Below are 27,104 nucleotides of genomic sequence, written 5' to 3' on the forward strand. Positions count from 1 at the left end.
TTCATTAAAAATTTCTGGTTACTACTCATTAACTGATTTATAATCTGCTAATGAGTCATGACCTATAGTTTAAAAAGCACTGTTTTATGTTTACTCTAATAAGGGAATGCTAAATATGTTAAATGCTAGATATGTTACATGTTAATAGCTTATAGTGAGATAATTTGGGTACCAATAAAGTTTTAATACTGTTTATTATGCTTGGAATTGTCTTCTAAATCTTGAAAAGTCCCCATTTTTCTATTTTTGAACAGCTCTAAAAACATCTTAAGTGAAAATTGACTTGGTTACATGACTGCTGTATCAATAATTTTTCTCTTCCTTCAGCCTGTTAATAAACCTTCTGGAGGCAAGATCTACCAATACTTTTGTACTTTCTCAATTCATAGCATAATTATTTGTTTTTGATTGTTCTTTGTATAGATGTTCAGTTTTGTGGATTATAAAGTGATCCTAAGAACAGAAGAAAATATATGCTTAAAACTTTTCATGTTTTGTTCCATTAACATACATGAACTTAAATACTATTTACTAATTAATATAATAGCTGAGAATATATGTATTTTTGCAAAAATAATATAGTTTGTGCTGGCATCTCTAGTCAAATTTCTTGTCTCATATGAAAATTCTAAATATGATAGAATTACTACCAAAACTCAAAATAAAGCTAATCTTTAGGAAGGTATTATGTATTTTAAAATTTATAGTATTCTCAATTATAAACAAGGGGAAATTCTGGAGACATTAATGAAATTATAGTTTGGGAAGTGATCTTAGATGTTAACTAGTTCAACCTCTTACTCATAAATCTAAACCACTCAGAGATGGACAGTCAACCTGTGCTTGAATGCTTAAGTGAAGGGAAGCCACTTCCCCATGGGGGTACCTTCCCCAATTGTTGGTGGTATTAGCTCAAATTCTTCCTCATGCTGAGCTGAAAACATATTTGCACATTTTACCCCTTCACTTAGTTCTGTTTCCCCCTTTTTTAACATAATAAACCTTCAAACATTTGTACAGAGCCTGTACATGTCTCTCTGGCTTGAGCTCCTTTAATTGGCCTTCAGACACAACCCCTCCCTCCAGAGTTCTGGCTCACTCCAGTTTGTTTATATACAGCTCTTAAAATATATAGCCTAAAATAATGTAGACTATCGCAGTACTTCCAAAGATCTGGTTATTATTGCCTAAAATTATATTAAGTTTCTAACAGATACAGTAAAGTTTTCTTGTTTGTTTAGTTTTGTCTTGATTTTTTCTTTTCTTAAAGAAAAACTGTCAAGATAGATATCTTGCTTCTGTAAAAAAAAAAAAATAAAGCCAAACTAAATAGATAGAAACAAAATGCAAAAAAAAAAAAAAGACCACAAATTGGTAGAAAATATATGCAACACATATAACTGATGTAGAATCCTAGAATATATTGATATAAGGAACTTTTATCAGTCAGGAAAAAAAAACTCAGAACCCAAGAGAAGACATTTCACAAAAGAGAAAATGCAAATTATGCATAAACATATGAAAAATGCTCAACTCAGTAGTAACTAGGGCAACACCATTTCTCACCCATACTTTTGAAAATATTAAAGTCTGACTACTGGAGGTTTAGTGAGCATGTAGTAAAGGCAACTCTCATTTATTGCTTTGGAAAATAATTTGGCATTACCTGTTGCAGTATACTTAACCTGGGTGAAATACACATACCCAGCAACATGTGTATCAGCAGATGTACAAAACTGTTCCTAGAAGCACTATTCATAAAGGCGAGAAACTGAAAGCAACCCAAATGGCCAGGAATAGGAGAATGAAAAATTTCCACAGACTGTAATACAGCAATTTCAATGAAATGTAATACAAAACAAATACAAATGAAGTGCAGCTAAACTAATCAATAATAATGAATCCAAAACACAAAATTAATTGAAAAAAAGCAAATCATAGAAGTATATAGATGAAATGGTTCTATTTATATGAGTTACAAAATTAAAGCAAAACTAAATAATATATGGTTTGAGATATATTTACATATGGTAAAATTATAAAGAAAAGCATGGAATCATTAACACAATTCTATATAGTGTCATTTTGTAAGAGAGAAAGGGGATGTAATTAAGGAGAGGCATGTGAGATTTCAACAATACCAGTGATTTTCTATTTTTGAAACTGGGCATTGGGTTCTTTCATTATTAGTCTTTAACTTGTTCTTGTATATTATGTATATTATTTTGTATGTAAGATATGTTTCACAATTGAGAGACTTAAAAAAGTATATTGAATGCAGACAGGGAGGAATGAATTGGAAGACTGGGATTCATAAATACACACAACTATATATAAAATAGATAACTGAAAAGGACCTATTGTATAGCACAGGGAACTCTGCTCAATACTTTGTAATGACCTATGTGGGAAAATAATTTTAAAAAGAGTGAATATACATATAACAGATTCATTTTGCTGTATACCTAAAACTAAAACAACATTGTAAATCAAACATACTCCAACAAAAAATTTTAAAAATTGTATTGAATGCATATACATGACTATAGTTTTCTCTACTAAACCATAGTTTTTTAATTTTGGTTTATCACTTCAACTGGTAAAGATGATTTTAAATCTTCATGCCATTATTCATTTGATTAATGACTTCCTTTGTTACTCTGTACTTTTGACAAACTGTATTAGATGAATGTACTATTTTAAAAATGTGTATCACTGAAAAATTTGTGGTTATTCAGAGTTTTAAAAATTAATTTATACTCTTCAGCTTTAGTGAAATATTAACAATCTAACATATTTAAGGTATACAATGTGATTAGCAGTTTACATATATATTTCAAAATAATCACCACAATAAGATTATATCCATCTTCTTACAGACAGAGGTATTTTTGTTGTTTTTGTTTTTAATTACAAGCATAATAGCTAAGTAATTAAGAGCAGAGATAATAGATTCAGAATGCCTGAATTTTAACCCTGGCTCTGCCATTAGTTCCAGTCATGTGACTTACACAAGTTATTAGCTCTCTTACTGCTTCATTCTCCTCGTTTATAAGATGGGAGTATTATTATTTACTCACAGTTGTTGAGAGAATTAAACTTGTTTCCACACGTAAAGTGCTTACGATAGTGATTGGCACATCGTAAATGCTACCTAATTTATATCTAGAATAATTTTCTTCAGTATCTCTAATTACATTTCTGATCTCATGAAAACTAAATTTATTCTAAGGTAAGAATAAATTCAGCTGCAATACAAAATTCTGGCTTTGCTTTGAACTACCTGTGTCATCTTGGGCTATATAATCTCATTATGTGTATCAGTTTCCTCATCCATAAAATAGGGGAGCTAAGCTCAATTGTATCTTTGATCTTTTCTAGTAATCAAATTTTTGATTCCTTGAAGGTATTTTTAATATTCCCTGGAAAAGAAAACAAAGCATTCTTTTTGAAATCAAATTTCAAAGTATTTAGTATGTCAACATCATTTGGATTTTTAAAAAACTGAAGTACAGCTGCCTATAGAAACATGTGCAAATTGTAAGTATTCAGGTAGACGCACCCAGATGGCACAGACACCCAAGTCAAGAAATAGAACATTACCAGCACTGAAAAAGCTTTTCTTCTTACCTGTTTCCATATAACCCCATCCATGGTTTTACCTATTCTTCAACCTGATAGAAATGGAATATAATATGCATTTTTATGATGGGCTTCTTTTGCATGATATCCTGGTGTGAGATTTAGTCATGTTACTGTTTCTTGGTAGTGGCTGATTCATTTTTTATTATGATATTACACTGAATGAATAACTTTTACTTTACATATTATAGCACTGAAGAACATTTGAGATCATTCTAGATTATGGCTATAAAACTGCTATGAAAGTTCTGGTACATATCTTCTGTTTCACGTATGAATGAATTTCACACACACACACACACACACACACACACACACACACACACATCTGTGGGTCTGAAATTGTTGAGTCATAGGATATGCATATATTCAAATTTAGTAGATGTGAGCTTCCAGGCATCACACAGCCTTCTTAACAGCATTGTAGTTTAAAAATTTTAGCCCTTCAGATGTAATTTTATCTAATTATTTTAATGTGAATTCTTCTGAGGACTGAGGCCGGTCTTTCATATGTTAATTGACCATTTGACAAGCCTCCTTTATGAAAAGCTAATTCAAATATACTGCCTTTAAAATAAATTGGCGCGATGGTTTTTTTGATACGTCACCTGTCTACAGTCCCCAGTTGTTCAATTAGACACTAATGTATTGCTGTGAAGGTATTTTGTAGATATTATTAAAGTCTACTATCAGTTTGCTTTAAGTAATGGAGATAATCCTAGATAACCCGTGTGAAATTGAGTCAATTAAGTCAGAGGCCTCAAAGGTAAGTCTTTTTTGAGAGAATACAAAATTCTGCCTGTGAATGGCAAGTTTCATTTATTCCTGTGAGTTTCTGCCCTTCTTCCTGGCCTGCCCTAAAAATTTCATACTTGCTTAGATTCCCTGTCCCCCATATTTACGTAAGCCAATCTGTTGCAATAAACAATATATCTTACTGGTTCTGTTTCGCTGGTTCAAACATGACTCATATAACTAGGTTGTCTTTTTCTTATTGATTGTAGGAGTTCTTTATATATTTTGGATGTGAACTCTTTGTTGGTATTATGCATACAAATATCTTCTTTCACTCTATAGTTTGCCTTTTCAGTATTTTAATGGTGTTTTGGATGAAAAAGTTTGTCTTATCCTTAATGGTTAATGCTTTTTATATCTATGTAAAAAAATCTCTGCTCATCCCAAAGTCATAAGCACATTCCCTGTATTATCTTCTAGAAGCATTTCTTTTTCACTTTCCATATTCATATATACAGTTCATTTGGAATTGATTTTTGTGTATGGTGTGAGCTAAGAGTAATTTTACTAATTCCATAAAATCATTCAATTGACTCAGTACCATTTAATAAAAAGACAAGTACTTTCTCCCTGCTAGCAGTACCATCTTTGCCAAAAATCAAGCATTCAAATATGAGTCTGCTTTTAGACTCTATTTTATTTCATTGATATAAAACATCTGGTACAAAAAGCATATTGCAATCAGAAAGAGGAATATAAATTAAATTACTAATTTTAGAAGTAAGGAAGTTATTGATGTTGACCCAGTCCAAAGTATGACAAAGGGAATGGGTACCTGAAGCAGAATAGTACAGAAAATCACTAGAGGTGAGAAAGATTGAGAAAGATCAGGGTGTTGGATCGGTCACTCACATGAACGCTGAGTCACCAGTATATCGGCAAAGACTTTTCCAATAAAGGAAGACTGTGAACTAGATTCCAAAGTCATCTTCAGGGGAAAATGACTTGAAAGGTCAAGATCTGGTACAGTTGAATGGCTTGGGTCTCATGGAATAGAGTTTTTATTGAAAGTTTTGCTGGAGAGTTTTGGATATGCTAACAGAGAGCAAGACACCACCCATAACTGTCAACACTGGCAACACTGACTATGAGAATAAAAATGCCCGAGCAAATAGTAGAGTAGAAAAAAATGAATAGATGCTCACTGAACTATAATTCATGGGCTTTCCAGGTGGCACTAGTGGTAAACAACCAGCCTGCCAAAACAGGAGACATGAGATGTGGCTTCAATCCCTGGGTTGGGAATATCCCCTGGAATAGGAAATGACAACCCACTCCAGTATTTTTGCCTGGAGAATCCCCGTGGATAGAGGATCCTGGCAGGCTACAGCCCACGGGGTTGCAGAGTCAGATTCGAAGTGACTTAGCACTGAGAACTATAATTCAGTATTAACAAAGGGTTCACTTGAAAAGTTTAATACTAAAAGTTTTAAAAAAATGTTTGAATGACTGAACATACAAAGTTTTGTTAGTATTAGATTTCCTAAGTATAATTATAATAATAAGAAGTATAGAAATAAACAACAAAACAGCATGGTACTGGCACAGAAACAGACACATAGATCAACTGAACAGAATAGAGAGCCCAGAAATAAGCCCACCCACTATGGTCAATTAACCTATGACAACCTTTTCTCCTTTTCAATGGAGAAAAGACAGTGTCCTCAATAAGTGGTGCTGGGACAACTGAACTGCTAAGTGTAAAAGAATGAAATCAGAATATTCTCTAACACAGGGTACAAAAATAAAAAACAATGGACTGCAGACCTAAATATGACTGGAAATCATAAAGCTCCTAGAGGAAAACATAAGTGTAACACTCTTTGACAGAAATCATAGCAATGCAGTTTTTTAGATTTGTCTCCTAAAGCAAAGGTAATAAGAGAAAAAATAAAGAAAATCCAGTTAAACTTAAAAGCTTTTGTACAGCAAAGGAAGCCATCAACAAAACAAAAAGACAATGTCATGAATAGGAGAAAATACTTGTAAATTATATGACGAATTGTTGTTCAGTTGCACAGTCATGTCTGACTCTTTGTGTTAAGGGGTTAATATCTAAAATATGTAAATGGCTCAGGTAACTCAATAGCAAAAAAAATAAATAACCCTATTAAAAAAAAAACCATGCAGAAGACCTAAATAGACATTCCTCCAAAGAAGACATACAGATGTCTAACAGGCACACGAAAAGATGCTCAATATCACTAATTTTTAGAGAAATGCAAATCAAAACCACAGTGAGGTATTATACAAGTCAAAAGTGTTATCATTAAAAAGTCTACAAATAATAAATTCTGGAGAGGGTGTGGAGAAAAGGAACTCTCCTACACTGTAGGAATGTAAATTGGTGCAGTCACTATGGAAAAGGACATGAAACTTCCTCAAGGAACTAAAAATAAGACTACTGTATGACCCAACAATTCCACTCCTTGACATATATATGATGAAAATGAAAACACTAATTTAAAAAGCTATGTGCACCTCAATGTTCATAGCAGCATTATGTGCAATAGCCAGGATATGGAAGCAATGCAAGTGCACATCAACAGATAAATGGATAAAGAAGATGTGGTACACACACACACACACACACACACACACACACAGGAATATTACTCAGCCATAAAAAAGAATGAGATTCTGCCATTTGCAATAACATGGACAAACTTAGAGAGTATTATGCTTAGTGAATGAGGCAGACAGAGAAGAAAAAACACTATTGTTATCACTTTCTTGCAGAATCTAAAAAATAAGACATATGAAAGTATATAACAAAACAGAAATGGACTCACAGTATAGAAAACAAGCCAGTGGTTACCAGTGAGAAGTGGGAAGGGGGAACAGGCAAGATAGGGGTATGGAATTAAGAGATACAAACTACTATTTAAAATATAGATAAGCAACAAGGATATATTATGTAGTACAGGAAAATATAGCCATTAGCTTTTAATAACTTTAAATGAAGTATAATCTATAAAAATATTAAATCACTGTGATGTATACTGGAAACCAATATGATATTGTAAATCAACTATACTTCAATAAAAACAAAACAATGAACAAAAATGTATGGATATATGCAATAATTTCAATATTTCTATCTCTTTAAAAACACGGCCAAAAGTATTAAAATTTTCCAGTATTTCTTATACAAAGACCCCTACTTTGATTATATATTAGAAAAATATTTGTTTCTCAGATTATATATGCCATATATATTTTTTCTTTTATCAGAGAATGAGAATATAATTTTCATATGTTATATCTTTATATTTATGCTACTAGGAAACTTTATTTCCTAATGCTTTTCCTGATCATCTCAGACATATGTTTTCTTAATGATTATATTTATTTATTTATTTTTTCATTTATTTTTATTAGTTGGAGGCTAATTACTTTACAATATTGTAGTGGTTTTTTCCATACATTGACATGAATCAGCCATGGATTTACATGTGTTTAATGATTATATTCATTACATAGCTTTAGTACAAAAAGCATGGGACTTGGAGTCATAGATATTTGGATGAAAATACTATTTTTGCTATTTATTGATAATAGCTCTTGATTTTTGGCAATTCTATTTCCTTCTCTGCAAAATGAGGTTTTAAAAAATACGTATTTGCAAAAAAAAAAAAAAAAAAAAAAAAAAAATAAAAAATACGTATTTGCTAGGATTGCTGTGAGGTTTAAACGAGATAATATGTATAAGGCACTTATTACTATAATTGGCAAAGAGTAGAAATTCAGAACAGTTAACCATCATAATTTATTTATCATAATTTCCTTTAAAATATCAAATCTACATGACGCTTTCATTTTCTGGAAGTAGTATGAAAACTAAAGTTACACTGTGAAGTGGCTGGATAAGAAGAAAGCATACCTTTAGTGAGAGAAGTAATATTTAAAAATCTAGTTTAAAACTAGAGTCTCTGCATTTAGCTTCCCATCTGCTATCATGGCCTGTGTCCATTCAGTGTAAGAAAAGTTTGGGTGCTTATTAAGTGCCAGACACTGTTAAAATCTGGGGATAAGGTAAAGAAGTAAAAAAAATTCCCTTGTTCTTAAAATCTCATGGTCTAATTGAAGAAAGATATAAATATTAAATCTAAACTAACTCTCACTTTATATCTTAATATTTATTCATACCTTTGGGAGGAGAAAGAGTTGCTTTTCTGATTTTTTTCTCAAATCTTATGTATTTCTGACTAGTCATCTGATTCCTACTAGTAGAAAAATGTATGGGCCTATAGTCCATTCTTTTAGAGGAAAGTAGCTTCATGAGGAGTCAACCAGGTCTACTAAGGGCAATGGCATAACATAGAGAACTAATTTTCAAAAATTAAAGGAATTCTGTATTTTTTTCCTCCATATGAAACCTTCCATACATAGCCAATTAAAACAGAGCTGCCGCTCTTTTGGAAAGATAATGAGAGGGTTAGGCACACCTACTGTTAGCTAATAACAATTAAATTTAACAAATATTTTAAAGAAGAATAAAGGAAAGTACTATAATCACATTTATTCACCTATTTAGAATAATTTAAGCAAATATTTTTCACTGTGCTTACTTTGACAGAAATTTTGACTATAACATTGCAGTAATAACAGAATGATATGGGATAAGAATCAAACCACATTTCTTGTCTCCCCTCTTTTAAACTAACAAGTCATGGGAAAAATAGAAGTTAGCAAAAGTTTCTAATTTTAGTTAAGCAGAGGTTGGGTCATTTGCTTAAAAGTGTTAGCTACTAGACAGACAAGGGTACAATATTATGGGTGATGTTATTTCTATAAGGCTGTTATTGTTCAATTTTAATATTTTGTAAGGTACATTATCAAACCACAATAAGAAAAAGTTCACATTTTGCCTATAAAAATATATAAATTTATTCTTACCAGCAGCTTTTTCATTTTGACCCAGAATATTATGCTGTCTTTTCCAAATGGGAACCAGTTCTTCTCTAGTAGTTTTAAGAGTCACAGAGCGATGACTTTCTTCATATGTTGGACATCTTTGGGGGCAATATAACATCCCATCTTGCGGGGCAACAGTTTGACTGCCATTTGAATGATTTATTTTCGTTAATGTTTGGCACTCAGAAGAACAATATGGTAGAGCTGGCATCACAGTGTCTAAGTCAGAACAAACATGAGGGAGTGGAAGACTACTTTCTTGATTCCACTGATTCAACTTGTGTTCTGTTGGAAGCATATGTTTTGAATTAAAGTAGTTACATGTACTGATGTTTTGAGAATTTTCAGGCATTACAGACTGACACTGAGATACTTGTATATTTTTACAACTTCTAATATTTAATTGAGATGGAGGAGGAGGATGAGGTACAATTAATTTACCCTGAGCTTGTAAAAATGTGCTGGCTTTGCTCGCAGACTGTGGTCGAATAACAGTGCCTTTTCTGTTCATACATACAAACCCTGAGTGGACTTTAGCAGACCTTGTTCTTCTAACCACTTTGGCTTCACTCCTTTGTGGGTTAGTTTTCTGAGTTTTGGAACCACCACTCTTTGCAGGGGATATAGTTTCCTCCTCTGTGGAGTCTGGCCAGGCTTGTTTAGCAGTGCTATAATCTGAAGGCATACAGGAGTTCAAAGGCACATGGTCTATTCCAGATCCTCCTAAAGCAGTGACGTTTTCAGAGATAAAATCGTCCTCGGGCTCTTTCTTATTAGCAGAATCCACAGCAGAAGCAGGAATACTAGGCACGTTGCTGGCAGCACCACTTTTAGATCGAATGTGGAACGGTTGAGACCACTGTTGAGATACTCTTTTTCTACTCTTCAGCAAATGACTATCTTCAGCATTTTTCCTTGTATTGCCAGTTTCATCAAACCATCTCAGTTTTTTAATAGTTTTTGGAGTTTCTGCACTTTTCTCTTTTTCTTTTGTTAATTCAATACTATCTCTGATAACTACTGCTTTTTGATTTCCTAACTTAAAGCCTTGGTTTGTAACCAGTGCCTTAAAATAATCATGCTCGTATTTAGATTCTTTCTTTAAAATACTTTTAAGAAATCTCACACTATTCTTCTCACAAATATTGTATTTCATTTTCTTGTGCTGACTGACTAAGTCACAATTAGAAATTATATTAGACAATGATTTTGATGCTTCAGATATTTCCTGTTTTTCGTCTTTTGAATCAGAGTTGTGAAGTATATAGGTGGCTTGAAAATTATCTGAAAATAAAGACAACTCTTCCTCATTACAATTAAAATATTTTGTCTTTTCATCTTTAATGTCTTTCATTTCCCCTAACTTATCAGAACACTGCACTGGGTCAATTTCTTTTATGTGTATACTGCTCTTTGGTAAAGGCCTAGCTGATTGTGTATTCAATGGCAAAACTAAAGGTGTTGCCAAAGGTACAAATGAAGTAGGAACTGAAGTAGTTCTATTTTCTTGAGTCATTTCAGAATATTTTTCTTGGTCTGAAATTATTGTGATTTCCTGGGTTAGAGAATCTGGAGTGGCCCAGGCTTTGCTGAATTTAAATTTTGGGCTCTCAGAAACTAACGGTCTTTCTCTTTTGAATGCTTCAGAAGAGTCAGTTGTCCTTATAACACTAGTTTCAGATGTGTTTTTGCTTTTTTTATCTTGTACAAATATGGATGGACTATATAGAACGGCTACTGAATTATTAGCAGTATTTATGGCTCTTTCCACAGTTCTACTCAGAGTAGATGGATTTTGTTCTTTACTATTAAAACATTTACTTGAGTCAGGGAGAACATTAGGTTTACTAAAAATATCTGAGAAAATATTTGGATCATCTATATTTACAAGCCAATTATTTATGTGTTGAGTTTTAGAGAATGACAGTTTATCTTCATCAAAGCAGCTTAGATTAGCTGATTGCAGATTTGCTGATTTGAGGGAAATAGAATTCTGCTGCTGGACTGATGTGGAAGGCTCCTTATTAAGTGTTAAATATATTTCTTCACGTTCCCCAGCCTCAAGACTGTCTATACTTGAGAGGGTTTCAGAATTTATTATCTGATTAACTTCATCACGAAATTTCTGAAAGAAAAAAAAAAGTACATTGTTTTATAGTTTAGAAATTTTAAGTGTCAACATTAATGATTCAATATACCACTGTTACTTGGCACATAAAAGAGAGTGCTATGACTACAGACAGTATAGGTATATAAATAATCTACATCCCTGGAGCAGTCCTCACAGTGAAAAAGAGGGAGCCAACAAAGACAATAAAATGTATTTGCCTTAGTTTCTTCACCTTAAAGTAACTACTCAATTATCCTAGCCATTAGTTATAGCTTAGAACGTAATTTTTGCTATTGCTGTTCCATTCGGAGAATAGAGTTTCCTGAAGGTTTCATAACAGCATGTGAAATTCTGAAAAATAGTTATTTACAAAGGGTATTTTTTTTCCCCTGAGACTCAGACTGGACTTGAATGAGGCTCTTAAAAGCCCTATGACTCTAATATGACTTTCCTATTGGCAAGGCTATATCTTCTTATAAAAGTTAATCTCATGGTCTATAAAAATATAAGATGTTTATGAAAACATGCCTGGATTCTGCTGATTTAATACTTAGATGGAATGCATGCACTGATGGTGGTATTATCATTTTTAAATTCCCCAGGTAATTCTAATGTGGATTTAGGACTGAGAACTACTGACTTTAATGGATCATTTTTGGACATTTAACACAGTAATAATTTCCATGAATTCTTTATAGTAAGAGTCTCATCATTACTTCAATTGTATCTAATGGAAAATATCAGTTTTTAATAAAATTTCATGATCACGTCAAAGTATTGTTATTGTTGTTCAGTCGCTAAGTCATGTCCAACTCTTTGCCACCCCATGAACTGCAGCATGCCAGGCCTCCCTGTCCATCACCAACTCCCAGAGTTTGCTCAGACTCATGTCCATTGAGTCAGTGATGCCATCCAACAATCTCATTCTCTGTTGTCCCCTCTCCTTCTGCCTTTAATCTTTCCCAGCATCAGGTTCTTTTCTAATGAGTCAATTCTTTGCATCAGGTGCCCAAAGTATTGGAGCTTCAGCTTCAGCACCAGTCCTTCCAAAGAACATACAGGGTTGATTTCCTTAAGGACTGGCTAGTTTGATCTGCTTGCAGTCCAAGGGACTCTCAAGAATCTTCTCCAGCACCACAGTTCGAAAGCATCACTTCTTCGGGGCTCAGCCTTCTTTGTAATCCAAATCTCATATCATACATGACTACTGGAAAAACCATAGGTTTGATTATATGGACCTTTGTCAGCAAAGGGATGTCTTTGCTTTTTAATACACTGTGTAGCTTTGTCATAGCTATTCCAAGGTGGTGGTTGTTGTTCAGTCACTCAGTTGTTCCAACTCTTTACAACTCCATGGACTGCAGCATGCCAGGCTTCTCTGTTCTTCGCCATCTCCTGGAGCTTGTTCAAACTCATGTCCACTGAGTCAATGATGCCATTCAACCATCTTGTCCTCTGTTGTCCCCTTCTCTTCCTACCTTTAATCTTTCTCAGCATCAGGGTCTTTTCTAATGAATGGGCTCTTTGCATCAGGAGGCCAAAGTATTGGAGCTTCAGTTTTGGGATAGACTGGTTTGATCTCCTTGCAGTCCAAGGAACTCTCAAGAGTCTTCTTCAGCACCACAGTCTAAAAGCATCAATTCTTCATTGTTCACAGCCTTCTTTATGGTTCAACTCTCAAAAGCATATGTGGCTAATGGCAAAACCATAGCTTTGACCAGATGAACTTTAGTTGCCAAAATAATGTCTCTGCTTTTTAATATGCTACCTAGGTTTGTCATAGTTTCCTTCCAAAGAGAAAGGATCTTTGAATTTTGTGGCTGCAGTCACCATCTGTAGTGATTTTGGAGCCCAGGAAAATAAAAGTCTGTCACTGTTTCCATTGTTTCCCCATCTATTTGCCATGAAATGATGGGACTGGATGCCATGATCTTTGTTTTTTCAGTGTTGCATTTTAAGCCAGCTTTTTCACTCTCCTCTTTCACCTTCATCAAGAGGCTCTTTAGTTCCTCTTTGCTTTCTGCCATAAGGGTGGTGTCATCTTCATAACTGATTTTATTGATATTTTTCCCAGCAATCTTGATTTCAGCTTCCTCCAGCCCAGCATTTCCAATGATATACTCTGCACAGAAGTTAAATAAGCACGGTGACAATATACAGCCTTGACATACTCCTTTCCCAATTTGGAACCAGTCCTTGTTCCATGTCTGGTTCTAACTGTTACTTCTTGACCTGCAAACAGGTTTCTCAGGAGGAAGGTAAGGTGGTCTGGTATTCCCATCTCTTTAAGAATTTTTCACAGTTTGTTGTGATCTACACAGTCAAAGGCTTTAGTATAGTCAATGAAGCAGAAGTAGATGTTTTTCTGGAATTCTCTTGCTTTTTCTATGATCGAACAGATGATGGCAATTTGATCCCTGGTTTCTCTGCCTTTTCTAAATCCAGCTTGAACATCTGGAAGTTCTTGGTTCATGTATTGTTGAAGTCTGGCTTCCAAGGAGAAGCATCTTTTAAATTTGTGGCTGCAGTCACCATCCGCAGTGATGGTATAGTCAATGTTTAAAACTATTTCTAATTTCACACATATAACGCAGATATTTAAAAAGCATTAATCTGTATAACACATGTAGAAATAAATTCAAGAAGACTTTAACTTGTTAATTTAGTGAAAAAGTTAAATGAACTCAAAGAAAATTAGTTCCCTTAAAATTTTACACAAATTTTAGAAAATTTAAATATTCTGATATCAAACAAAAATTTAGTATTTTTTTTAGTCCTGAAAATAAACTGAGAAACCAATGAAATCAGTTACAGATTAAAAATATTTTAGTTTGAAAAAAAAATTTTAGTTTGTATAGTTAGTAATTATTGATACACTATTGTAAATGTTTTGCAAATGGTTCAGAAGAGTTTGATATTACTAGCCTTTACTCCCTGCCTGTCACTTCCTTCAACCTAACTCGAACAAAGGAAAGCACAGCTCCTCCAATGTCTGATTTTGGAACAGAGTTATTTAATTGATAATGAGGCTCCTAAAATCTCTATGATTCTAACAAGAATTTCTTCGAGATTGCATCTAATGAGATATAGAAATCTGGATTAGAAGGTCCTTTTAGATGTAAGTATGATGTCTGTGGCTTTAATATTTCTCTTTGCCTAGGTCTGTGGGTGCTTCATTTCCCAAAGCACCTAAAAAGAAGTTCAGCAACCTCTTTTTTTTACTCAGAAATTTTCACTAAATTAAACGTTTTTTCTCAGAATTTTTCTTATCACTAAAAAATGAAACATTGTGATCAGCTTCAAGTTTTGCTTGTAAGTTACTGATATAAATTGTACTAGACTTAACATGCTTGGTCTTTTAGTTTTTAAATCAACTTTATTGAGATATACTTATTAAAAGTAAAATGCACTCATTTTTTGGTTGTTATTGTATGTTTATGGAGTAACATAACATAAAAGTTGGCTTAAAGCTCAACATTCAGAAAACTAAGATCATGGCATCCAGTCCCATCACTTTACGGCAAACAGATGGGGAAACAGTGGAAACAGCAGCTGACTTTACTTTTTGGGACTCCAAAATCACTGAAGATGGTGACTGCAGCTGTGAAATTAAAAGATGCTTACTCCTTGGAAGGAAAGTTATGACCAACCTAGACAGAGTATTAAAAAGCAGAGACATTACTTTGTCAACAAAGGTCCATCTAGTCAAGGCTATGGTTTTTCCAGTGGTCATGTATGGATGTGAGAGTTGGACTATAGAGAAAGCTGAGTGCCGAAGAATGGATGCTTTTGAACTGTGGTGTTGGAGAAGATTCTTGAGAGTCCCTTTGACTGCACGGAGATCCAACCAGTCCATCCTAAAGGAGATCAGTCCTGGGTGTTCATTGGAAGGACTGATGCTGAAGCTGAAACTCCAATACATTGGCCGCCTGATATGAGAGCTGACTCATTTGAAAAGACCCTGATGCTGGGAAAGATTGAAGGCGGGAGGAGAAGGGGACGACAGAGGATGAGATGGTTGGATGGTATCACTGACTCAATGGACATGAGTTTGGGTAAACTTTGGTAGTTGGTGATGGACAGGGAGGCCTGGTGTGCAGCAGTCCATGGGGTTGCAAAGAGTTGGACACGACTGAGTGACTGACCTGAACTGAATGAAATGAAACTAATAATAATCAAATAATTTTTTATTTTAAAATATAAAATGTATTTATTCACACTGTTGAGAAGTTACCATTTCTTCAAAAATTTATGTACAAAATGCCAAGAAAAATTACGATAGTATCTTATTTCAAACCAAAAATACACACATGATGTATAGAAATTTTAAAAAACAGAACACAAGCAATGTGAATATAGATTATTTCAAAAATATTTCCAATGACATAGCTACAACTTAAATTATGTTAAGAGAAATAAGTAATAGTGTTACCTAATATATTTACATTTGTGTAAATTTGTGTGTCATTTTTGATGTGGACTATTTAAAAAAAGACTCTTTATTAAATTTTACAATATTGTTTTATATTTTAGTTTTTTGGCCATGAGGCAAGTGGTATCTTAGCTTCCTCGTTAGGGATTGAATCTACACTCCCTTAATAGGAAGGTGAAGTCTCTACCACTGGACCACCAGGGAGTCCCTAAATTATCATATTTTAATGTATAGTTTGATGGGTTTTTGACAAATTATTTACCCATAACCGTCATACTGAAATATTTAAGAAATTTCTTTGTGTTGAAAGTTCCCTCATGCTTCTTTGTAGTAAATACCTACCCACCACTGACAACTACTAATCTGTTTTTTGTTACTATATAGATCTGAGTTTTCATTTGTTATCATTTTCATTCTGCCTGAAAGACTTCCCAGAGGGCCTCTTATTGCAGATACTGGTGTAGCACAGTGGTGTTCAGCTGTTCTTCATTTGAAAATGCCTATTTGGCTTTCATTTTAGAAGGACATTTTAGTTAAATATAGATTATAGGTTGGTAGTTTTTTTTCCTTGTCAGAACTTTGAAGATAATGTTTCACTGTCTTCTGGCCTAAAATTAGTGTGGTTCATCTTACCTTTGTTGACTTGTATGTAATACATCTTTTACTCCCTTTAGCTTAATTTAATTTTGATGAGGTTTTTTTTTGTGATGGGCTGTGTGCACATAACATATGAGTGTATACTTACTTATCTTGAAGTTTGTTGAGCTTCTTTAATTTGTGGATTTGCAGTTTCATCAAACTTGAAACATTCCCAGCCATTGTTTCTTTAAATCTTCCCTCTCCTCTTTGTGAGATTAATCAAATGTATGTTAGATTTAAATATTGTCCCTCATGTCACTAACATTTTGTTAAATATATTTTTTCCAACTTTTTTCTCCCAATGCTTCAGACTGGATGATTTCTGTCCACTGATCCTTTTGACTATAGTGCCTTCATTGATAAGTCCAACTAGTATAATTTTAATTTCAGGCAATATGTTTTTCAGATTTAGAAGTTCTATTTGGTTCCTCCAAAAATTTCATTCTCATTATGTTCACTTTTCTTTAATTCTTTGAAACTATTTGTAAAAGTTACTTTAAACTCTTGCCTGATAATTCTATTATCTCTGTCATTTATAATTATATTTACTATTTTTCCTCCTGGTTATGGGTCATATAGCTTTCTGCTTTTTCATATCTAGCGAGTTCTGAGTGTTGGACATTATGAACATTATGCTGTATGTCTAGATTTCAGTCTTCTTTAAAAGAGTGTTTCTTTTTTTGACAGGTATTTAAAATACCTATGGATTTTTTCTGAGGCCTGTCAGGAGGATGTGTCCAGGTAAAAAGCCTATGTGATCATAGGGCTTACCTCATTTATTTCCCTTTTTTCAAGACCATCTCTTACACTACCTGTTCTGTACAGTTTAAAAATAACTGTTTCATAAATTTTATTCAGAATTATAGTTGTGTGTGGCAGGATGGCACTTCTTCATAGCCAGACGAAGTCTCCTGCTTTGCTTTTCTAGCCTTGCCACAATTGCTCAGTTATTGGATAAACTAGGCCAAGGTTACAAATTTAATCTTGATATCAGCATACTAAGAATCTTATAAATGTGTGCAATTACTCATAAAAAATAAAATGCATGAACATTTCAGGAAGTTTAGTATGAAATCCATACTCATTTGTAGGAAAAACCAAAGTAAACACCATACTAGAGAGAAGAGAAACACCATTTCTAGCTAATTATGCCATATGTTTATCAAGCACTTAATATCCACATGTATTATAATTTTCAATTTGCTTTTTATAATCAAATCTATAATGATACTTAAGATACATTATACTTTCAAATAACTTTCATATTTTTCAAAAAATAACATTCATAAAGCATATTTTTTTATGTATGGGACATGGAAAAAGAAGAATAGCTGCAGAGAGGAAACTGGAGCAAAAAGCTAAAAATGCTACAACCTTTTCTCATTAGTATCTGTGATTAATATGTGCTGATTCATCCAAACATACCCTTGGCTAGTGTGATATATTTCTTTAGTGGAGAACAATGCAAAATGGGACAGAATTATAGCTAGATATTAAAATATTAATAATGTATTTAGAGTTTCATACTTGCAAACTGCTTAGATGCTGATCTTCTAGGAGTTTCTGTGTTTCCTCCAGTTTAAGCTGGAATGCATCTTTGTTAGTAGTCAAGTTTGCCTTGCTGTTTTCCATTTCTTGACCACAACTGATTTTGGATATGAGATATTTCTGCTGCTTATGATCATTTTTTGACAATGATGAAGGCAAGTCATTATCTATAGCTCTGTGAACCACACATAAAAAATGTTTAGTATACTTAAATAAAGTTAACATACAAATGACATATTCATGTAATATGTGTTTGTGTGTGTCCAGATAATTACATATAAGGATATTGGAGAAATATATAGATATATTAGAATGGGAATTTAAAGGAATCAATAGTAGGATAAAAATGGATGTGGGATTATAGTGTCAATAAAGCATTCCATCTTCATGTAGGAATGCCCAATTTTTCATGGCTTTGTTTATTAAATCCTATTCCTCTACTGTTTGGGATAGATATTGAAGTAATTACTATAGATGTACAGAGTCAGTCCTCAGTTCTTTAAGAGCATCCCTATCTGGATAATAATATGCTGCACTACCCTTAGTTCTGAGTTGATATCATAGATGGTGGTATCCCTATAACTCTAATAGAGTTGGTTGAAGATTCAAGCAGTTAGAAAATATGAAAATTTCTTCTCAGGGTAGACTGGAATTTCCATCTAACTTTAATACGTTTGGAAGCTTGGATTCCATCTAACTTTACTAGGTTTGGAAGATATTAACATATTTTTCTCAGTTGTACCGCAAATATAAGCATGGTTTTCATGGCACTGAGGGGGCACCTTTAATGCAGAGCCTATTTTTAGTGTGTTAAAGTGCCACCTCCAAATTATCAGTGGATGATATCATCCTCTTTCATAATTTTGCATCTTCTGGAAACTTACAGCATGTTACACTTCAGTATATGAACAAAGTGAAAATAAAAAAAAAACAAAGGAAAATTTTTTTGGGGGGTGGGTGAGAGATGAAAGTATATCAAAAGCTGACTGCTATTGCATAAGGGCTGGCAGTATGAATCCCAAGGGTATTTATCCCCAATTCACTTGAATTATCCTCAATTCAATGAGGATTAAAATACTTTGAAAAGTGCCTTGTGGTCACATGTGACATATATCTATCTCCAATACCCATATATATCTTTATTTGGACAGACTGAAATAGTCAAAGTCAATCATTACTAGATTCCTGACTATCCTTTTGCAATCACAGAGAGATCGAGGAGAGCAAAAAGGTATCTAAGTTCCTAAACACTGAGATTATGTTTCTCTAATTCTTTTAGGTTTCCTACTCTTACATATTCCTTCCCTTTCAGTCACCCTTCCCAAATGAAATATTGCTAAATCTACAAACATATCTAATAAACTAAATTTATTTACCTTTTAAGTTGTCGTCTCTCAACTTTTTCTTCTCTATTTCTTTCTTCTCTACTCCACTTGCTTCTCTTCTCTTCTCTACTTTCTTCCCCCAGTGAGGAGGATTGAAGGAATGTATAGGAATAAAAGAAGATGGGGAGGCAGAAACACAGGAAGAGTGAAGCATGGGGGGAAAGGAAGAAGAAATCATAAAAGAAGAAGAAACAGAAGGGATAGGAGAGGGGAAATCTAAATTTGCTGAAGGCAAATATGGAGAGGGAGATGAATACAAAGGAGAGGAAAAAAGAGGGATAGATAAAAGAGGTAAGAATGGAGAGGTAGTAGGGGAAGGTGAAGGAGAGGAGGAAAGAACAGATGAAGAGGAAGAAAGCTGTAGAGAGGATGAAGAAGAGGATATGGAATTAGAAGGTGAAGACAAAGAGGAGGATGGAGAATTACAGGGAGGTGGATTGGACAGAACTGACACAGGTGGATGCCCTACAAAGGCCTGGGGAAGATTTGACAATGCTATGGTTTGTGGGACAGATTGCTGGACTGATGGAAAAGGATCTAACTGAGCAGGATGTTCAGGCAATGGAGTGACAGCAGAAAGAGCAGGGACTGGTTGATGAGGGGGATGACTGGCTAAACAGGAAGGCTTCAAAACAAGAAAACCTTCCGAAGGGGTTGGAGGAACAGTCAGTCGAGCTGGAAGGGAACGACGGACAAGGGCAGGCATTAGAGTAGTTGGGGTTGAATGCTGTGCTGGAAGGGAATGCTCGGGTCTGAAAGTTTTGTAAAACAACTTGCTCTGTGAGTCAGAATCAGGAATGACTGGTGAACCTCGGGGTGGGTGGGGTAAATGGTCAGGTGGGCCAGAAGGAATTGGGGTTGGTAGATGAGGGAAACTGCCAGGAAAGCTGGAAGTAACTGAGGCTGGTGGGCGAGGAAGATACTTGATCGGGTTGGATGGTAACGTGGCTGGTAAGAAGTTCTTTGGAAGAGCAGAAGGGACAGATGGATGGATAGGCTGGCGGGTGGGAGAAACAGTTGGATAGCTAGGAAGTATTTGGGAATGGTGGGATAGCAATGGGGCTCTGAAAGGAGATAGCTTATTAGGTAAGTGGGGATCAGGTGTGGAGGTAGCTGGACAGGCAGGAATGGATCTGCACAGGTGGAAAAGCATTTGAACAGGAAGTAGAGAGACAGACTTATTAAGATGGTTTTTCGCTTTGTTGGGCTGCCCCTATATTTTCAATTCATACTACGCTTTGTTCTGGCAGTCCATGCATTACGTCCTTCTGGTCAACCAGTGTCCTCTCATGAGTTAAGAAATGTACATACGTTACTTATTCAGGTTCCCCTTTTCTCATTCCTTGCCCTTTAACAGTATTTTCACCTCTCAGAAGTCTGATAGTCATACAGATAATGAATATGGGCTAGAAAATTTGGTTGAAAGTGATGATACAAAGGGCAAATAGAGGTCAAACAGATTACTGCTCAGCTTTGGTCAGATTTTTCAGGGTAGGTAGTCTATGGTTCAAGATCAACTGTCTCACCACAAATACATGGATATTGGAGATAGATATCTAACAACATTATTTTAAAGTATAAAAATATGGGGAAAATGTAGCTTCTTTTATTCTGTGTGTACGTCTACCAAAAGGGTCAAGTACATAATCTGTGATAAGGATTTGGTTGTGATGGAAGGCTTTTATTTTTATTAGTCATTTCTTATATCTCATTATTTCCTGAAGTAGTTTTTATTTTCATATGGACATAAGTCTCATTTTTCTTGAGGCTTAAGCACTGAATGCCTTCCATTTTTAATACAATTCTTCTCTCCTTTAGGTTATCACATTACAGCATCTTATTTTTTTTACCACTAATATTTTCTACATTAGAACAATCATTTGTGAGTACAGATATATCTCCCCTTCTTTGGAAGACCCCTGTTTCTTGGTATTACTTTATTCTTTAACACATTTTAGGTTTATATTGTACAGAAAATATATTTTTAATGTGATGACTGCATATAAGTATTTGTAGCCTAATTATATTTTTAATCATAGTACATATAAATATTTCTACTAACATCTGATCTTTAATATTCCAAGCTTTCACATTTGTAGTACATCATTTTTATAGTTTATAAAGCATTTTCACATAAATTATTTTAATACTGTCAGTTATCTGTGGAGAGGAGCTTAACTTTATAATAAGTAAACAAGGGTGTTCTCTCCATAAATTGTATACATTTGTTGTATTCCAAATACATAAAGTTTATGTGTGTGCATATAGAGATATAGACATTGTGAAGTCATAGTAATAACAGTATATTACAACAATAAATGAAAACTATGTATTCTAGTTTAGAATGGAAATAATTTCTTGTAAAAGAAAATTGGTACAATGGTCCTAGCACAGATTTGGTATAACAATAACTATATGTTTGTTTGCTACAGTAAAATCAAAGTTGTCTGATGTGTTATTTCTTCTAAGACTTTAGGAAAGTGTACACTGTTGAACAAAAATGTCTATGCTTTTATTCATAGTGCAAAAGAGCTTTTTTTGATTGAAAATAGTTGATGTTATCAGGATAATAATACACAGAAAAATAAACCTAATAGAGCAGAAAGCCTGTATATAAAAATGCACATTACTTCTATACTAAATGACTTGGAATTTTTTATTCCTCTAAATTCCCCTGGACCCTAAACCCTCTCTAATTGTTTGTCATCTTCCTTTTTGAGACAAAAATTTCCAGTGAGTATTCTAAAATTACACTGTGCTCACTGTCTCAGCTTCCATTTGTTCTTTAATCTACAGCTGTCTGGCTTCTGTCTCTACAATTCCAATGTACTGCTTTTGCTAGTGATTATTAACTAATTGACCTAACTGCAAAAAGAGATGCTTCTTGACCACTATCTTTTCTGACTTTAATTCCCTTGGTTTTCATATTATCATGTGTTCCTGGATATTTTACAACTTCTCTGGATCCTCCTCAGGCTCTTTCTTGACTCCTCTTTCTTTGCTTGGATATCCTGGAATATTTGAGAGTTATGCAATCCTCTGCTTGTCTATCCATATTCTCTGTATAATCTTATTCATATTGTCTGTGTGATCTTACCTGTATCTCTATGTAAGTGAGGGTTAATAAAATCCATCCTCTGTGGACCATTCAACTCTGGGTTAACTCTCTATCTCTGTTCCCTGGATTATTGGTAGAACTAGGACTGTGTTTCAGGCACACAGATGTAAACAATGACCCTTCATGGATAAACTGTCTGTACTGACAGGACTGTGAATAAGTCATAGGAAGGACTTATAGGAAGGACTGGTAGGAAGCTATAGCTTTGGGTTTCCCCAAGTGTGGCAATTCTTAAAACTGAACATGTTGCTTGCATGGAAGCTATTCATATAGAGTCATTACAAAAAATATTGGCTCCTGTTTAGAACATAGGATTTCTAACCCAGGGTGGCTGTCTGCACATTTTGATGGCACTTATGGGAAGAGGGGCTGGCTGGCTCCTAGCAAAGATGAGCCCTTTGACTATTTCACGGCATGCCATGAGGATTCCTCCTATTGAAGAATGTTGCCTATTGGCATGCTGTGTTTCATGTCTTCTAATTGAGGTCAAACCTGGCCTGCTGCAGTCATGAGTGAGTGTTCAGCTGAACCAAGACCACCACTGATGGGTATTAAAGTGTTAGTCACTCAGTTGTGTCAACTCTTTGTGACCCCATGGACTGTAGCCCACCAGGCTCCTCTGTCCATGGAATTCTCCAGGCACGAATACTGGAGTGGGTTGCCATTCCCTTCTCCAGGGGACCTTCCCAACCCATGGATCAAACCTGGGTATCCTGCATTGCAGGCAGATTCTTTACCATCTGAGCCACCAGGGACTGAACCATGGCTTTAACTTATCCATTCATTGACAACTATCATACCTATATTCATGGCCCAGACATCTTACCAATGAGAAATTGACTCCAAAATAGTTCATAAGTGTCTCAAACTCACAATTTATCATCATTCTTCCAGTTACTCTCTCCCTTAAACCTCTTTGTCCTGAACAGTCCTTATTTTGATAAATCATTTCACTATCCATTAACTAACCAAATCCATTCTTGATTCCTTTTGGTTCTTAAGAAGTTACCAAATTATGTTGATTCTACCTACTAAGTAGGTCTTAATAAGTCACTGTTTTCATTAACTGAAGTATCATTTTGTCTGATTTTTTCACCTTTAGTCTTACTATATTCTCCCTCATTCTGGCAATATTCCTAAAATATAAATTTTGAGAGTTACGCAATCCTCTGCTTGTTATATGCTTGTTATGTGCTTGCTTACAATCGCTCAGTCATTGCTTTTAGGACAAATTCCTTAACAAGGCTCTTCATGACAACTCATGGCTTCCCTTCTAAACAACCTATCTGTCTATAATTTCTCAGTGTACACACTAGTCAGAATAGTACAGACTTATAACTGTACAGACTTATAGTTACCAGAAGGGAAGAGAGAGATTGGGAGTTTGGGATTGACATGTACACACTGCTATATTTAAAATAGATGAACAACAGACCTACTGTATAGCACAGGGAACACTGCTCAATATTCTGTAATAACCTAAATGGGGAAAGAATCTGAAAAATAGATACATGTATATATGTATAACTGAATCACTTTGCAATATACCTGAAACTAACACAACACTGTTAATCAACTATGCTCCAATATAAAATAAAAATTAAAACAAACAAAATGAACTACCTCTTTCAGCTCTCTTAATACAGCATGTCCTTTTATACCTTCATTCCTTTTCACATACTATTTGTTCCAACTTTCTGGAGTTCCCTCTCAATGTCTTTGATAAATATCTTCCTCATTTATTAAGCTTCAGATCATGTTTATATCCTCTGAGTTTTCATAATGCCAGTGATGTTTCTCTGTTTAAAGTATTTGTTGAATACTTCCAACATGCACAGCACTGAACTAAGCATCATAGAGAATATCTGCCTGAGTAAGAATAAGCTATTGTTCTCTACAATATTACAGTTTGGTGCGGCAGGCATAACTACACATAAAAAGCGAGCAATAACATATACAATCAAGACCCTAAAATTTATTTCTATAGCCTTGAGCTCTTGTTTCATCTTAGGTTAAACTGTTTTTATACATTTCTACTTAGATATTTACTCTCTAAATTCATAAAGCTCAAATGAAGTTTAATAATATCTTGTTAAACCTATACACTTTTATTACATTCTTCATAATTTTTAAAGTCAGGAAATTCCCTCAATGATCAAGATTTAAAATTTCACCTTCTTTAGATTTTTATACTTCTTTCATTTTCTTTATTCCACCATACACCAAAGTTATAATCTAGTCTTTCCATGAAATACCTTTTTCTTCTGTCTTTCTTTTGTATTTCACTACCACTCTTTTAACTTAAGTCCTTTTAAACTCATTGCTGGAATATCTCTTGATTTTCCTGCACTATCCTCTCCATACTACAATTATTTTTATATCAAGAGACACTTTATTCTATATGAAACATCACATTATTCTTATTCTTTAATTTATTCTTTGATGATTTACAGTATTATGTTAAATTCATGTATACAGCACCTGTTTCAGTATTTTTGCAGGTTATACTCAATTATAGGTTACTGTAAGATAATGGGCATAATTTTCTATACTATACAGTATATTCTTGTTGCTTATCTATTTTATTTTGTTATTATTTTTTTGATTACACAGCATGCAGTTTCTTAGTTCCCTCACCAGGGACGGGACCTGCGCCCCCTGCAGTTTAAGGGAGTCTTAACCACTGGAATACCAGGGAAGTCCCATTTATCTATTTTATATATAGTAGTTTCTATCTGTTAATCTCATATCCCTAATTTGTCCTTCCCCCTCTCTCTGGCAACCACAAGTTTGTTTCTATATCTGTATGTCTGTTTTGCATGTACATTTATACATATTTCTAGATTCCACATATAAATGATATCATACAATACCTGCTTTTGTTTGACTTATTTCACTAAGCACTGTATGTTGCTGCAAATGGTAGAATTTTATTCTTTATGGCTGAGTAATATTCTACCATATACATAACATGTCTTCTTTTAATCCAGTCATCTGGAAAACTGGGATGTGATTTCTAAGTATTAAATTGAGCTGTTTATGTATTTTGGCTATTAGCCCATTTTCAGTTATATCATTTACAAATATTTTCTCCAATTTTTAAAAAGTAGGTTGTCTTTTTGTTGATGGTTTCCTTTGTGGTGCAAAAGCTTTTGCATTTAATTAAATCATATTGGTTTATTTTTGTTCTTATTTCCATTGATTTAAGAGACAGATCCAAAAAAAATTGCTATGATTTATGTCAAAGAGTGTTATGCTTCTGTTTTCCTCTAGGAGTTTTACAGTTTCTGGTATTACATTCGTGTCTTTAATCCATTTGAGTTTTTACTTTTGTACACTGTGTTAGAGAAAGTTCTAATTTCATTCTGTTACATGTACCTGTCCAGTTTTCCCTGCACTACTTGTCTTTTCTCTATTGTGTACTCTTGTCCCCTTTGTCATAGGTTAATTGACTCTAAGTGTGTGGCTTTATTACTGGGCTCTCTATTCAGTATCATTAGTCAATGTGTCTGTTGGGCCAATAACACTACTGTTTTGATTTCTGCAGCTTTGTAGTATAGTCAGAAGTCTGAGATGGTTATATCTCCAGCTTTGTTCTTTATTCTCAGGATTGTTTTGTCATTTTGGGATGTTTTGTGATTCCATATAAGTTGTAGCATTATTTGTTTTAGATCTGTGAAAAAATGTCATAGGTATTTTGATAGAGATTGCATTAAATCTGTAGATTGCTTTGGGTATTATGTCCATTTTAATGATATTACTCCCTCCAATCCAAGAGCATGGAATATCTTTACATTTCTTTGAATCATCTTCAATTTCCTTCATCAGGTTTTATAGTTTTCAGAGTACAGGCCTTTCACTTTCTTGGCTAAGTTTACTCCTAGGTATTTTATTTTTTGATGTGATTTTAAACAGGATTGTTTACTTTCTATTTCTGATATTTCATTATTAGTGTATAAAAGATGACAGATTTCTGCACATTATTCTTATATCCCACAACCTTGCTAAATTTATTAGTTTCTAATATTAATAGTTCTTGGGTGGAGACTATAGTAGTTCTCTATATAGAGTGTTATGTCATCTGCAGAGCGAGTTTTACCTCTTCATCTTCAAATTTGGATACCTTTTATTACTTTTTTTGTGGTTAGGAATTCCAACACTATGTTAAATAGAAGCAGTGAAAGTGGACATTTTTGTCTTGTCTTGATTTTAAAGGAAAATTTAAAAATTTTTCACAATTGAATAAGATGAGGGCTATTGGATTTGTCATAAATGGCCTTCATTATGTTGAGATATGTTCCCTCTATACACACTTTGATGAGGGTTTTTATCATAAATAGACACTGAATTTTGTCAAGTGTTTTCTCTGTATCTATTGAGACAATCATGTAATTTTTATCTCTCCTTTTGTTAATATGGTGTATCAAATCGATTGATTTATGTATCTCAAACCATCCTTGTGACCCTGGAATAAATTTAACTTGATCATGATGTATGATTCTTTTTATGTATTGTTGG

The 27,104-nt window shown here is 34.0% G+C and overlaps 2 protein-coding genes across 2 annotated transcripts in view; one reads left to right on the top strand and one right to left on the bottom strand.

The window, feature by feature from the left end:
• CEP126 (centrosomal protein 126) overlaps positions 1 to 27,104 on the bottom strand; it is a 102,217-nt gene that overhangs the window by 18,387 nt on the left and 56,726 nt on the right. The window contains exons 5-6 of the mRNA XM_061143517.1: positions 18,063 to 18,258; positions 9,337 to 11,479 (exon numbers count right to left, since the gene is read on the bottom strand). Coding sequence (XP_060999500.1) covers positions 9,337 to 11,479; positions 18,063 to 18,258 — 2,339 coding nt within the window. The remainder of the gene's footprint in view (positions 1 to 9,336; positions 11,480 to 18,062; positions 18,259 to 27,104) is intronic.
• ANGPTL5 (angiopoietin like 5) overlaps positions 17,251 to 27,104 on the top strand; it is an 88,661-nt gene continuing 78,807 nt past the window's right edge. The window contains exon 1 of the mRNA XM_061143529.1: positions 17,251 to 17,276. The gene's annotated coding sequence lies outside the window, so the exon portion shown is untranslated. The remainder of the gene's footprint in view (positions 17,277 to 27,104) is intronic.

Source organism: Dama dama, chromosome 1 (genome assembly GCF_033118175.1).
Source record: "Dama dama isolate Ldn47 chromosome 1, ASM3311817v1, whole genome shotgun sequence".
In the NCBI taxonomy this organism is placed as follows: Eukaryota; Metazoa; Chordata; class Mammalia; order Artiodactyla; family Cervidae; genus Dama; species Dama dama.